Here is a 14,959-nt window from a genome sequence, read left to right on the forward strand (position 1 = left end):
TTCTAAATAAAATGCTTATTTAGTATTCCATGTAATATTCGCCAAAGGATTTATTGTGAAACGTTTTTATCGAGACCTGGTATTGTCTCTTTCTTATTCGACTATTTATAATGTTTGAAACCGACTAATGGCAATTTGCAATGGCATTATTTCGGTGCTTGTATCCTTTTAATATTATAATAATTATGGTCAATGTCGCATATGACATATCACAATCGTTTTCCGCGGTGAGTTTCGTGTTTGTGCTTACAGAATAGCTCTACAGCTCTTTAAATAAGATCGTGTATTGGCCAACATTAGGGCCTTGCCTAAATAACGTTCACCGTCAACGCAAGCAACGAAATCGTCGCCGTTATGATTAGTTTAACCTACAAATCGATTACAGTTCAATGAAACGCGATGTCATAATCATTCCCATAGTAAATTAGAATACAACCATTTTACTTACGCGATTGTCATTACTAAATAGCTTGGTTAATTTGGCTTTACATAAACATGATACAATATTTTCGTTACTTGTTTATTTATTTTTTATGTTTACACGTGTAAAAGATATACTAAAATAATATATATTTTAATGTTATAATGCTAGTTGCTGCCTGCGGCATCGTTCGCGTTAAAGGGTCAAGTTTTACGTATACAAATATATAGTCTACGTCTAGCAATAGCCTACGTCTTTACTTGAAGTTCCAGTTTGCTACTTATCAAATACAGTTCAACAAACAGACAAACAGACAAAGTTATTTTCGCATTTCGAATATTAGTATAGAATCAAATAAAATTATTTAAAAATATTTTATTAAATCCATGAACTCAACGAACAAAATTTAGTTAGCTGTAATGCAAGATTTGACCCGCATATCCTAACACGTGAAGTTAAATAAAAGCTTTAAAAAAAAAAACAATAAATGTTTATCATGCAAAAGCGGCTTTACCGTTTACAGCTATTTCTAGCAGGCTATCTCAACCAACGTATTTAATGTTATATTAAACATTAAATACGTTGGTTAAGGCTACAAATAAATATATTTATAGCTGCAACTCTTCAAACCCATGGATTAATTTATCTGTAAACGGAAATAATAAATTTATTTCAAAGGAAAATTAATAAATTATACATAAACACTAAACAATTATAAATATAAACTCTACGTGTAACATTTATATATTAGACTTCATGTTAACACTAAATTATATAATTTAAATATAAAAAAAAACAACTTACTATTTACCTTATTTTGATGCGATTTAAGTTTAATTTCCAATATCGATCGATTTTGTTATCATCGTTTACATTTATTTACATCCGTAGATATTTTTCTTGCGCAGAATCTTTTTATATCGTTTTTACTTTATCTTGATATAATCTAAAGAATGTGGACGCACATTTGAAAACAAATACAAATCTATGACCTCGATTCTCAGTGCGCGATAAAAAGGAGCGCTTGTATTTATTTCAAAATAATACAATATCAATAATGTAATCGACTATAATAAAAAAGAGGATTTCAAAGGGAAGGCGTTGTATTTTACAATAATTTGCTACAAACTCCTCGCATTTTACTATAATTTTAACTCGTGATATACATACTTAATTTCAATACAAAGAATTGTCTGAAAATAATTTCAAATCACATTAAAGGGCCAAGCAAGAGGAAGGGGCAAATTAAAACAAAACCGAATAAATTAATTAGAGTAAGATATCTAATCCCAACAATTTATAAACAATTTAAAGTTAACGTTTCAAAAGTCCGGGTAAATCCAGTTAAGAAACAATTACGAGGATTGTGTCAAAATTAAAAGTTTCTCATAATCGTGTTCGGTTCGTCGCGTTCAATGCTGCCAGTAAAGCAAATTGCAAACTTTCTTGACCTTCCAAGTTAGCCAGCGAGGGTACCCCCTCCCACCATTCAACCCCGCGGGTCCGCATTGCAGGCAAACTAAAGGACATTTCAAATAAGAACCGAACTATGAGACCCGTCATCTGAGTGCCGTTGAAATCCCTTCGACAATATTATTCATAGACTTAACATTCATGTGCCTTTGTTATGTCGATGACCTTTGTTTAATCGGACGGCCTTTATTAGTAATATCGGCGTAACGGCAAAAAGTAATTTATGTGCGCTATCCCTACGAAACGTTCATTGGAGACAATTGGTAATTTCGTGCCAGGGCTTCGGCCGTGGAACTTCCATTGTTAAGAAGTCTTTCGTTAATTCCAAGGGAACCTTGACACTAGATGGTATAAGGGAAGGTTCAAGGTTGGATATGTAACGTTTACGGCTTGTAATCTCGTGAACTTTATTGTTTTTATACGACTGAAACCATTTATGTATATTATTCTTTCGTTAAAATAAGACAGCTCAGATACAAAGGCCTTTATTTAACGTTTCATTTAGAACATTACTTAAGTTATCACGTGCTTGTCAAAATCTTTAATCTTTTTATACAGAAAATACATGTATATTCTACAAAAATATCAGCTCAATATATTTTACTTACTTAAGAAATACCTCTATATTTCATATAACATAATTTCCTTTGAAGTTCCATGGAAGAATATTTATGAGCGGAATGGAAAAATAAATTCCCTAGCAATATTCGGAAATGAACCGTATAATTAATACGTTTGTTTACATAAAAAGTTCGTATGTGAACCGTTTACCTGTTTATTCGAAAACTAGATAACATGTACGTAAAAAAATACACTTGCCCGAGGTAATAGATTTCTTGTCTACCTTTTAAATTAAATAATGTATCTCTGCTAAGTTATAATTAAATAAATCAATCATATTATATATAATTTATGGTTTTTTACATTGTTTGAAATTTCATTCATAAGTATATTTCTTTCATCTCATTTTCTTATCCACATTCTTCGAATCTTAAAGGCTAAAAACCCGATGAGTCACTGACGACCTTCACCTCGGACGTTTCTATATCCGCATCCACATCATACATGATCATACATATATTATATATGTATAATGCGTTGGAACATTTATTGCGAAATATTGCATTCCCTTAACCCGAATCCGATGATTTTGTTTAAGGAACAGATGAACGCACGATAAAGCATATATTCAATCTCAACTACGGACTTCGAAAGGACTTTCGAAATAGTTTTTATTTATTTTATTTTTGTGTAAAAAAGGCTATACTGATAAAAATGCTAACAGACTAAATAATTCATTAGAAAACAATTTAAAAGAATAATTTTAAGCGTAAAAAGTATGTATTATATTAATGTTATAAAAATATATATATTGAGTTCATATAAACGTAAAAGTAAAAAGATTGTTTATATAGTATTTCTTATTACTTACAGGAAATAATGTGTAATTGCACTAAAACGAGGATAGAAGTTCATGTTGAATATTACTCACGAGCAACATTGAATTTAAAAAAAAAAACCTATAACCACTTACTTAAAAGAACGTTTATTTAATAACGATTTTCTTTTAATACTACATATATAATCACATAAAAAAAATAAAGATTTATTATAATAATATTTATTTATAATATACTACGAAAATACATTTAACCGTTAACAAATTATTATAAATGATAAGATAACTGAACTTATTGACCAACTTACGGAAATTTATTTCAGAAAATGTGATTAAGATATAATACAATAATGAGAATACTTTTTATCTTTTAATTACTAATCTCACTAAATCACTTTCGTTAATCTAATAAACTCATTTAAATTAATTTAACGCGATGACGTAAATAGCAAAAACAATCGCCAAGTCTTACGTAAGTGAATCCCTATTATTAAAAAATATATATATCGTAGGCCTGTTAACCTTCATTAGCGTTGTGTTAGCGTAAAAGCCTCTCCCAGTAACTCACTACGACATTCGAATTCATTCAGTGCGATGACGTCAAGACGGAAAATATTCTGTGTATCACGTGGCACGTAACAAATAAGATTATTTCGTAAATAGTTGAAGTCGATTCATTAACATAATACGATATCTGAGCAAGCCCGAACGTGTTTATTGAATAATTTGAATACGTCATATGCTATTTATTATTATTTATCGAACCATTGAATCGTTTGTTAACTATAACAATTAATTATGTGACTAAAACATCAATTAACTTCTTATGAAACAAATTTCACTCCATTCGAATATTTCTCTCATGCTCAAGAAAACTACTAACTTATACATAAGAGCTGATGAAACAACGATAGATGATTAATTTAACTCAAAGGCAGTTGTCTACATTAATTTGCAAGAATTCGAAATGTTGTCATAAAGAAAACATATTATAACATTGAAATTAGAAAATCTTTCACGTTGTTTTTATTGAAGAAATATTTTTGTTTTTTTAGACACAGTAGAAACTCATCAAGCGTCAACAATACACGGAGCATTCGAACGGCACGAAGGTAACATTACTGCACTTTCACCAACAACAAATAAAGATTAACAATGCATTAAATATACCGTAATTAATGTTTTCACACCTGAATATTTAGCAATCAAATAGACACGGTACGAAACTTTGAACAAATGTTTGCTCCAATACTTAACGCCACAACTTACATCAATCGAATTATATCACCGTAACCAAGTTATAATTTGAAAATTACGTTATTTACTTTCTCTAGAAACTCTCTAAGATTCACGAGTAATAGCGCTTAAGAGCGACATTGAGTACAACAAAAAGACTGCCAGTCTGATATGGCAGTTACGAAATACTAATACAATGTATAAGTAAGTATTATAAAAGTATAAAATAACTTACACAATTAGAATAGAACAGTATTTGGTTCATTGTAAACCAAAATATACAAATAGTGTGACACAAACAAATTAATAAGTTCATAGAAAACATTGTAAGAAAACCTGCAAGTGTCGGATAAATATCGAAGAACAGCACCACGCAATCAGCACCGACTGTCCTTAAAGACAAGGGGAGGACTATGTCCAGCAGTGGTGGGAAATTTACGAACGCATACTTTTTACAAATAATGAATGATTACTGATATGCCTGCTTATAGGCTGGGTTAACACCTTGAATATAAAGCAAATATCTGTGTAATGTTAGACAAATTTAACTTTGGCGTGACGAAAATGTTTCAAGGACGAGTCGGAACAATTTCACGCTATAAATACACTGTCATGGTCACCGTGTTTGAGTTTTCCCGTTTATGGCGTGTCAAAACCTCATTAACTTAATAATATATGCTACATTATGTAAGTTATGCTTAGCATCTATAGTATTGCTATTATTTACATAACACTTTAGATAAGACGTAAGGTTTATATTTCAATTATTTCATTAAAATCTATTTGTATACGACAAACATGTCAAAATATTGTACACATAAAATATATACCTTATAAATGGTTTATATCTAAACTAATATTATAAACTCGAAAGTAACTCTGTCTGTCTGTCTGTCTGTTACTCTTTCACGGCCTAACTACTGAACCGAATTTGTTAAAAATTGGTATGAAGTAAGCTCGTTCTCTAAGGCTACAATTAGTGTTTTGTTGTGCATTTAATATATATCAATATTTACTTGAATTTAAATGAATAGTTTCTAAGATATTATAGATTTAAAATGCAGGGTCATAGCGGTTTGCATTGTCTAATGACAAAATAGCTGTGAACGTTGTAAATAAAGACATTATATTTAGTACCAGCATTGCACCTGTGCGAAGCAAGGGTAGTAGTTAGTATAAAATAAATGTAAATACATTTTTAAAACTCACAAAACTAAATTGTAAACTAAGCTGAAAATCAGCGCGTCCTATCTATTTGTCTTTTTCGACTCTAAAAATAGAAATAAATTTGAATAATTAATTATTTATTCATCATGGTTTTCGATAGATTACAACAAAATTCCAAAACCGTGCCGGCTTTCTAGGAATCGTCAGCTGTCAACAATAATTAAACACAATGGAATTTAATTTAAGTTTTGAAATCGCACAAATCGAATAGAACACGAAGAGCGACATTGAACGTCAAGTGTATTCATTAATTGAGAGAGAACTTCCCTCTTACATCCCGAACTAGTAATAACAACGTTCGAGGTTGAAGGTGTTCGGATGTTTGTCTAACAGCGACGTTGTTTAACTTGAAGTCTAACGTATCATAGCTGTATCAAATGCTGCTATAAAATTATTTCTGGGAATATTCCGTAGTTCATATTTTATTACAGTCTGTAAATATTTAAATTAAAATGATAATCTCTGTAATTTGCAGAGATTATCATTTTAAATTAAATACGTCTTAAGATGCGGTCTCAAAAAAATACAGTTTATATTCATTTATATAAGATAAAAAAAAAATCATTAATTGTAACATAATTTCTGCATTTTCAATTACAATGCGAAATATCGTAAATCCATGGTCATTTTTTTTTTTATTTCAGTAATGTTCCATTTCGTATATGTATCTATGTAACACTGCTTAATTTGCATAAAATCACACGTATCGCAATTTTGACTACGAAGTCGTTTATATTGCATCGTATTTTGCAAGGCACGCATAATAACGGCATTCGAAAGTGTGTCAAGATTGCAATAGCAACATGTATTCCAAAGCTATTCAAAGCGAGAAATGCAACGTATCGAACGTATTATATCGTATTGCCTGGGATCTTCCTCATAAATAATCATCATTAATTTTCAAACAGAAACTACACTCCCTTCGACATCCAAATTTTTGTAACAATTTTATATTTCGGAATTATATTACGTGCATACTGACAAACAGACAAAAACATTTATAATATAATATTATTATTATAAATGTCTATGCATATAAATGTTATATAATTTTTATTTATAACATTATATATCACATTTATATGCATAGACTGTTCTGTTCTGTAATCAACTATATTATAAATGTTAATATGTAATAAAATAATAACACGTATCAAAATAAACAAAAGATATATTAAATAGAACCGGACGGTAACGAAGTCGGTAATAAAAATGCAAATATCGATCATAACATTCATACTGGAGCAGACGTTATTGTCGGCGCTGGCGAAATGCCACCCTTCTCATTCGCTTTCAAAGGGATCACATGATATACACCCGGACTGTACATCATTCCTCTTGTATAATCAGTTTTCGACAAAACACGATGACTAGCTGCTGTTGATATGAGGCGTGTAGTCCGTGTTGATCAAACAATAACTTGCAGTAACAAAATCTCCGAAGAGTAGAATTAAAAAAATCGACTACTATAAGCTTATAAAACATTTAATAATGTTAAAAATATATACAAATTTATGAAGGCTACATTTATCTAGTAGAAATAGAAAACTATTACAATTTTTAATAAAAAATGAAACACCTATTTGGTTGCTCCTAAAAAATCTTCCAATAAGATGATTAAAAGACTATTCGAAGATTTTTGGACACCTAACAGGATTCTAATACGTAATAGGGTGGGTATAACGTCTTTGCCTATGAGAACGAAACAACAAGCAAAAGGTTAACGTAAATAATACAACTTTCTCGTGAGTAAACGTTTTACGCAACAATCAAGCGGCTATTGTTTTCGAAGCGATTCACGAAATCGCCCACATATAATCACGCCTTTCAGCACGCCAGGTAAGAATGGCAATGAGCCGGTGATTAATGGCCTGTATCATGTCAATCTCCCGTTACACATTTGCGAACTCTGGACTAAATATTTCGAATAAATTATAATTAGTCAATTTGAGTCAAATCAATTACAAAAAATACCGATTTTTTTTAATTAACATATAACATTTACATGAATAATAACGAAAACTATTTACATTAATTACCTACTATAAAACGTATATTACGTAAAAGCATAAGTCTGATAGTAACCTCTAATTTAACACAATGTGACTTAAATAAATGTTACGCGTTTAATCGATAATGAAATCCCAAACACATTTATAGTTGTTACAACAACCTTGTAAACTATGGATTATTTTATTCATTAAACACTAATCGTATATTTTTATAAAAAAAAATATAACAATATCGAGGCGATAAAATAGTAATAAAAAATTATTAAACCGACAATCTTATTTCGATTAAATATTTATTGTACGTTACCTAGACCCGGTAGAGGTAGCGTACAGCAACAAAAGATACATCAATTTGTGGAAATTGGCTGTAATAACTACCCGCCTATTTTATTGTGGTAACGATTTCTTATACACGCCTGAGTAAGAGAGAAAAATATGACAAACTAGTTGTCGCCCGCGGCTTCGCTCGCCGCTTAGGGGGTTGGTTGTCATATGTTATGCAAAAAAAATAGCCTATGTCCCTCCTTGGAGCTCAAGTTTGATTTATACCAAATTGCATCAAATTCGGTTCATTTGTTTGATAGTGAAACAGCGACAGACAGACAAGAGTTACCTTCACATTTATAATATTAGTATAGACAGTATAGATGACGCCATAAATAAGTTATTAATTAACCTTTCAAAAAATACTTACAATTAAAAACTAATTTAAAAAGCAACGAATCAATTAATACGTGTAATTAATGTACATATCTATTTATTGCCTAGTATAAATTAATTAAAGCTAAGAATCGAACTAGTGAGGATATCCTATGTTCATAATTACGTGCGATTTACGCCTTTAAATTTAATTCATACGCTTATATTACATATAGTTAAATAAATATCAGTTACGAAACGTCCACAATTCCGTACAAACGAGGTTTCCTCATTTTTAATTTCACAAATTATAACGTAATCATAAACGGCCTTGTACGTATAATGAGAAAATTATATACGTCGAATTAAAGACGTTTGTTTGGTATGTCGAGCGTGGTAATTATTCATTTGCTTTCTAAAAATCTTACCTTCAAGTATGATCCATAATATTTAGTGACGTAGGGGCTATCGCACTGTGACAGCACCATGATCTCTTGCTGAATATCTTCGATTTCATCTTCGGCTTCTTCGAGGTCAATTATTTTTATAGCAACGACCTGTTGCGTTCTATTGTCGACACCTTTGAAGACCTCACCGAAGGAACCCTTACCGATCTTCTCTTGTTTCGTGAAGATCAGCTCGGGGTCGACCTTCTGAAACAAACAAACAATGTTTAACAATAATAATCAATTGGATCAAATTGACAATGCATTGATATCGCCTTGGCAATGAAAGATGATGAGAGCTCTACTCGATACCACAGTAATTTGCAAAGCCTGAGTTATCTCCTCATAAAAAGCCAAATACTATAAAAATAAAAATGATATTCTATGAATAAGTTATTACATTCATTCGGGTTTCTTAACTGTTCAATGTAGGTTCTAGAAAAATACGACATATTAAGACATTTAGATACTTCATTAACAATGCACATGTTTTTATAATTTAAAAAATAACAGCCGAATTGCATTTTTTAAATTTTATATGCAATAAATGATTTATTTTATTCAAAGCGATAAGAATTTCAATAATTTCAGTGAGTAGTATGCAAGCGATAAAGAAAAATAACGTCGGTAAGAACAGAAGGCGTAAACACTATCTAAAAATTTTAATAGTTTTATGGCGTCCATTTAAAATATAATAAATTACTGTTTATGATTTAATCTCACCTATTCATAACAAAAATATATTTAAAAAAGGTTTCATTCTTTTGAAGTGACACAATAAATATATGTTATCAGCTATTATGATGATAAGATGTTCACTGAACATCAGATTACGAAAAACTAAATTCTTCAAACGATGGAATTTCGATAGAGGTTGGGATGGATATAGGTGTAATTACAGTCGAGGCTAAAATATTTAAAGAACCGAGTTCCTGTCATTAATCTCTAATAAATTATGGATTAAGATAACAAACGAAGCGATTAATTTATCATCGATTATTAGATATTAACTTCCTATGATATTAACATACCAAGAACTATCACATATATTTAATGATAATATTAAATCTATTTGCGTATTTATTAAGACTCAATCTACATACATATAGAATACATTTACTTACACTTACGTATAATTATATTTAGTTGGTATAAGAAAATAATCAGACGACGCATATGATTGCGCAGTAAGCAAAATACCGCAACATTTGGGATGTTAAGCTGAAGCTAGCAAACGAGTCAAGACCTCTTGGCATTTGGCTGACATTGCCGAGGAGTCAAGGCTCGCGGAGCCGGCCGCTACGTGACGCCTTTACAAAACATACGACAACGGTGTGAAAAATCGATTGTTATTCAAATTTTAACTCACTCTGTCCTAAATTGTTTTGGTATTATTCATATATGCGACAGGTACACTGTTTGAATTCCTTTCGGTTTAGGGAACCGTACGTTGCTACGACGAAACATCGTAAAATTTATAACACATTACAGTCTTTAGACAATCTATTTTTTATCTAACTTAGCTGATCATGTTTATAACACTTTACATTCATACGATTGATAGTTTAAAAGTAGATATGAGTCAACATAATTTCGCTTTTATAATACTTATTATATCTACAACCGAAAGAGGCGATCTATGTATATAAATTTCATAACGAATTTATCGGCTACATTTTGAAACTAGAGCATGATGATAACGAGGAAAATAAAAAGGCAATCATAGTTATTGCACGTGGATCATTTTACATGGTTTAGTCGCGGGACATTGGACGAGACGTGACCAGATTAAATGAGGACGGGGCTTACCGCATATTGGGACCTAAATCCCTGACATTTTCCATCTTCCACATTTTTAAAAAGGTATATATTACTTGTATATAGTTGTTTAAATGCAGGGTATGTCCACATTTGTGGAACTGTAAAAGTATGAAAAAAAGTATTTTATCGTTTGCATGGACTATGATTATGACTTCATCTAAAAGATGATGTAATTAGGTATATAAATAAAAATATATCAACGAAAATTTAACATTTATAACGTTATTGTCATAACAGCCTGATATTGCTACAGAAGTGCCGTCTGATATAAAAATATATTTATTTAACCGTATATTTGTTTATTTACACTTGGTACACAATAATCAGTACTGCCAGTAAAAGCAATATCATATACATTATACAAAAACAAAGCTAGACTAAAAGATAACACAATGCGCTCATACATAGCTCAAATAGTAGTACTAGTTACGCTAAATTCAAAATATATAATAGAAGAGTTTAAGAGTCACATGAGGTTAAATTTTACAAATATTCACATAAAACATTTATTATCTGTTCGTACGTCATTTATATCTGCATAGTGAAGGTACGTAACTTCATAATTCCCTCTTTAAATTCGATCCGTAAACGGCCTTAAGGGGTGATAAAATGAAACTCATCGCGAACAAAAGCGTTTATTGAGTTTCGTTTTAAAAAATAAAGCAAAGTATTTTACGGACCTCAAAAAAGTTAATAGAAGCGGATTCTATCCCATCTTTGTTGAGACGCTGTTTCGTTTTTAATTAAAAAATCGTGGCTGGGTACAGCGGAATCGGATAACGACGAGGAGTATTAAAACTTCCTTTGTAAACGCTAACGAAATTGTTTAAGCACACACAAAGAATACCTATTCGAATATTCGTTATTTTCTTTTATGCGATTAGGACTTTGATTGTGACCTGTGATTACTTCCTAAGTTCGGTTATTTTATTTAGAAAATTAATGATTTTAAGTTTGTGTCAAAATTAGATATCTTCATTTAATCGAATTTTGGTCAAAATTTCACAAAATGAGCGCCAGTATCATTAATATATATTCATAGCAGTTCGCAGACTATCTTTACAAATTTTTACGTTTATTTCAACTCTAACTGCAATTCTGATTACCAAATAGATTTTTTTTAAAGTAAATAAATTTATGTGACAAGTATGAATCTAATAAATAGGTTTAATAATATTTTATATAATTATTAAACTTATGAATGTCGCTTACTTTCAGTAAAAAAAAAAACATCTCTAAACTTGTTTTGTACGATGTAAAACATATTAAAATCGTTTAAATATTAATCAGAAATATAGTATTATTATATACAAATATTTTAATTAAATATGCACATTTTACGTCGTGGCATTATATTTACTGCACGTACATAATTTGATTTGTAATTAGTAACGTCAACAAAATACATCAACACTTGGATCGGATCGGGTTGCTGCATTTTTCATAACAACACGCACACACTTGTTTTATTTTATCACTGAAATATTTTACCCAAAAGTTTAATCACGTCGCTGACTTATAAATTTGAAACAAAACTTTAAATTATATTAAACGCATTTTAAACTTTCAGAAACGCATTTTTATTCGGCGTCGAACAGTCTGATTATAAGTTATACGCAAAGCTACAACTAATTTTATTATTTAATGATATATAATGTTTTACGTACTAAAGAAAACACAAGAATAATATAATATCTGTAAAGAGTTTGAGAGATGGTTTTTCATTTGTTTTTTTTTTCTTCCTGAAGAGTAAATACGACACTATTTCTGCCAGAAGTCGTCCATCGATAAATCTAAAATGTTATATCCTTTGTCTACAATTACACTGGCTCGCTTGGTTTGCTTCATTCCGGATAAAGCAAAACAGAGAATTTATGTTTGGCGTTAGAATAAAAGAAAATATCCTTTCTGGTGACCGTTGGAAGTGGGCGTGTTGCAAATTCGTAAAAATATTTTTAAATTATTGAAAATTTCGCCAGCCAAAAATGTTTCTAATTATCAAAGTTTTAAACAATGTTTTCGTATAAAATATTATTGGTACTAATATAATTGTGTTTGTAGTGCAGCTCCCCTAACCCCCTCGAGTAAAGAGTACCGCTGCTATTTTATATCTTGGTCGCTCCTATTAAAAAAAATATACGATGAGCCTACAGCGAACGCCACCCAGTAACATATTGATAAGCAGTAGCGAAAGCGTGAGCGGGTCAGTACCCAATCTATCTACATATGATCACGAAGATCCATTCATTAATATAAACCCAAGAAAACGCAAAGAACGCTCTGAGATATTTGATTCCAAAAAGACCAACAAAATTTTCATATGGACATTATGTCATTGTTAGAAAAATTCGGCCAAACTCAAAACGAAAACATGATTATGATAAAAGAAGAAATACGCACGATAAAAAATGAAATAAAAATTATCCAATCTAGTAACGAAAACCTCATACAACAATTTAATCAAATAAATTTGGAAATAGAAAAAATTAAATTAAGTTATACTGGAACTCAAAATAAGATTAAAACTTTGGAAGATGAAATAAAAATAATCAAAAATCAAAAGTGTACATGTTCCTTAACACCAAACTCGCTTCCGCTTGTGAATGAAAACCTAATCCTCGAAGTCAAAGATCGTTTCGAAAGCGAAAAAAATATCATAGTGGTGGGTATTTCCGAAAAAAATGATAACAACTATAAAAATAGGCGTCAACATGATGAGAATAAAATAATTGATTTAATATTACCACTTTATGATAACTGTCCTAAACCAATCAAAACAATGCGCCTGGGAAAATATATTCCTAATAAGTCGCGACCTATAAAAGTAGTTTTTAATAATACGGACATCCCAAAATACCATGTCTACAACAAGCACAAATTACCGGAAGGCATAAAAATATATTCTGATCAAACATCCACACAAAAACTATTTATGCAACAGTTAAGAAATGAATTGCAAAAAAGAACTGCTAATGGCGAGAAAGATCTTATTATAAAGTATATTAAAAGTATGCCCACTATTATTTTATGCCAATGTGCGTAGTATTCGCAAACATGGTAAGCTCGATGAGATAAAGTGTATACTTAAAGCGATACCGAAAACTACGCACTTGTGTATATTCACGGAGACGTGGATAACATCGGGATCCGATGCAAAACTTTATTATTTACCGGATTATAAACACATATACAATTATAGAAAGAATAGTAGAGGTAGCAGAGTGTCGATTTATATACAAAATGGTATAAAATATGACGTTACAGAAGAATTAGAAGAAAATGGAAATCATTACTTATGGATAAGCATTGATACATTATCGCTCAATATTGGCGCTATTTACAAACCAGGGGAAGCTAACTTAAAGGATTTTTTAAATAAATATATCACACAACTAAATAATAGAAAAAGATCGATCATCTTAGGAGACTTTAACATCGACCTGTTAAGTACCGGTACAAATCTTACGCAATATTTAAGCAGCATACAGGAGGCTGGATATAGAATTATAAATAAAAGAACTAAAACACACAATACCCGTGAAACCACTAAAACCAGCACATTATAAGATCATATATGTACTGATATAAACAATCATTCATTTAATATATCGATAATTGAATCCGCCTTGTCTGACCACAAGCAAATATATCTTGAAATTAGCAGTCTACCACCGCAAAGAAATAAAGAGGTAGACTAGCAGGCACTTAATTATAAACAACTATACTTTGATGCACTAAACGCTACATACAATAATGAAAATGACGATTATGATTATTTAGAAAAATTTATATCGAAATACATAATGAAAAATAAAATCAATAAAACAAAAATACTTAACCCACCTCGAAAGGACTGGATAAATAAAAATATTATTGATTGTATAAATGAGCGCAATAGCCTATGGAAGCAAAATAAAGCCTTACCGGGCAATGAAACCATACATAAAAAATTTAACACAGAACGAGACAGACTACCGAAACTCATTAAAATGCATAAAAGCGAATATTATAATAATCTATTTGATAAGGTAAAAAACAACCCAAAAAAAATGTGGGAAGTGATGAATAGTTTGGCTTTAGGTATCTTTATTGACTTAAAAAAGGCCTTTGACACAAAAAATCATCGAAAACTTTTATCCAAATTATGTAACGTTGGCGTGACAGGAACTGCCTTAGCGATGTTTGAGTCATATTTACAAAATAGGCAGCAAGTTCTTAAAACTAATAACTTTTCTAGCGCTTCTCAAAATGTGACGTACGGTATCCCTCAAGGATCTATTCTAGG

The 14,959-nt window shown here is 30.6% G+C and overlaps 1 protein-coding gene across 5 annotated transcripts in view; it reads right to left on the reverse strand.

The window, feature by feature from the left end:
* Gckiii (Germinal centre kinase III) overlaps positions 1–14,959 on the reverse strand; it is an 80,755-nt gene that overhangs the window by 47,831 nt on the left and 17,965 nt on the right. For 3 of the 5 annotated variants that reach the window (XM_064220756.1, XM_064220754.1, XM_026632034.2), the window contains exon 2: positions 8,836–9,060. In XM_064220756.1, coding sequence (XP_064076826.1) covers positions 8,836–9,060 — 225 coding nt within the window. The remainder of the gene's footprint in view (positions 1–8,835; positions 9,061–14,959) is intronic. The other 2 variants (XM_064220757.1, XM_064220755.1) reach the window with 1 other exon arrangement.

The sequence above is a fragment of the Vanessa tameamea genome, chromosome 4 (genome assembly GCF_037043105.1).
Source record: "Vanessa tameamea isolate UH-Manoa-2023 chromosome 4, ilVanTame1 primary haplotype, whole genome shotgun sequence".
Taxonomy (NCBI): Eukaryota; Metazoa; Arthropoda; class Insecta; order Lepidoptera; family Nymphalidae; genus Vanessa; species Vanessa tameamea.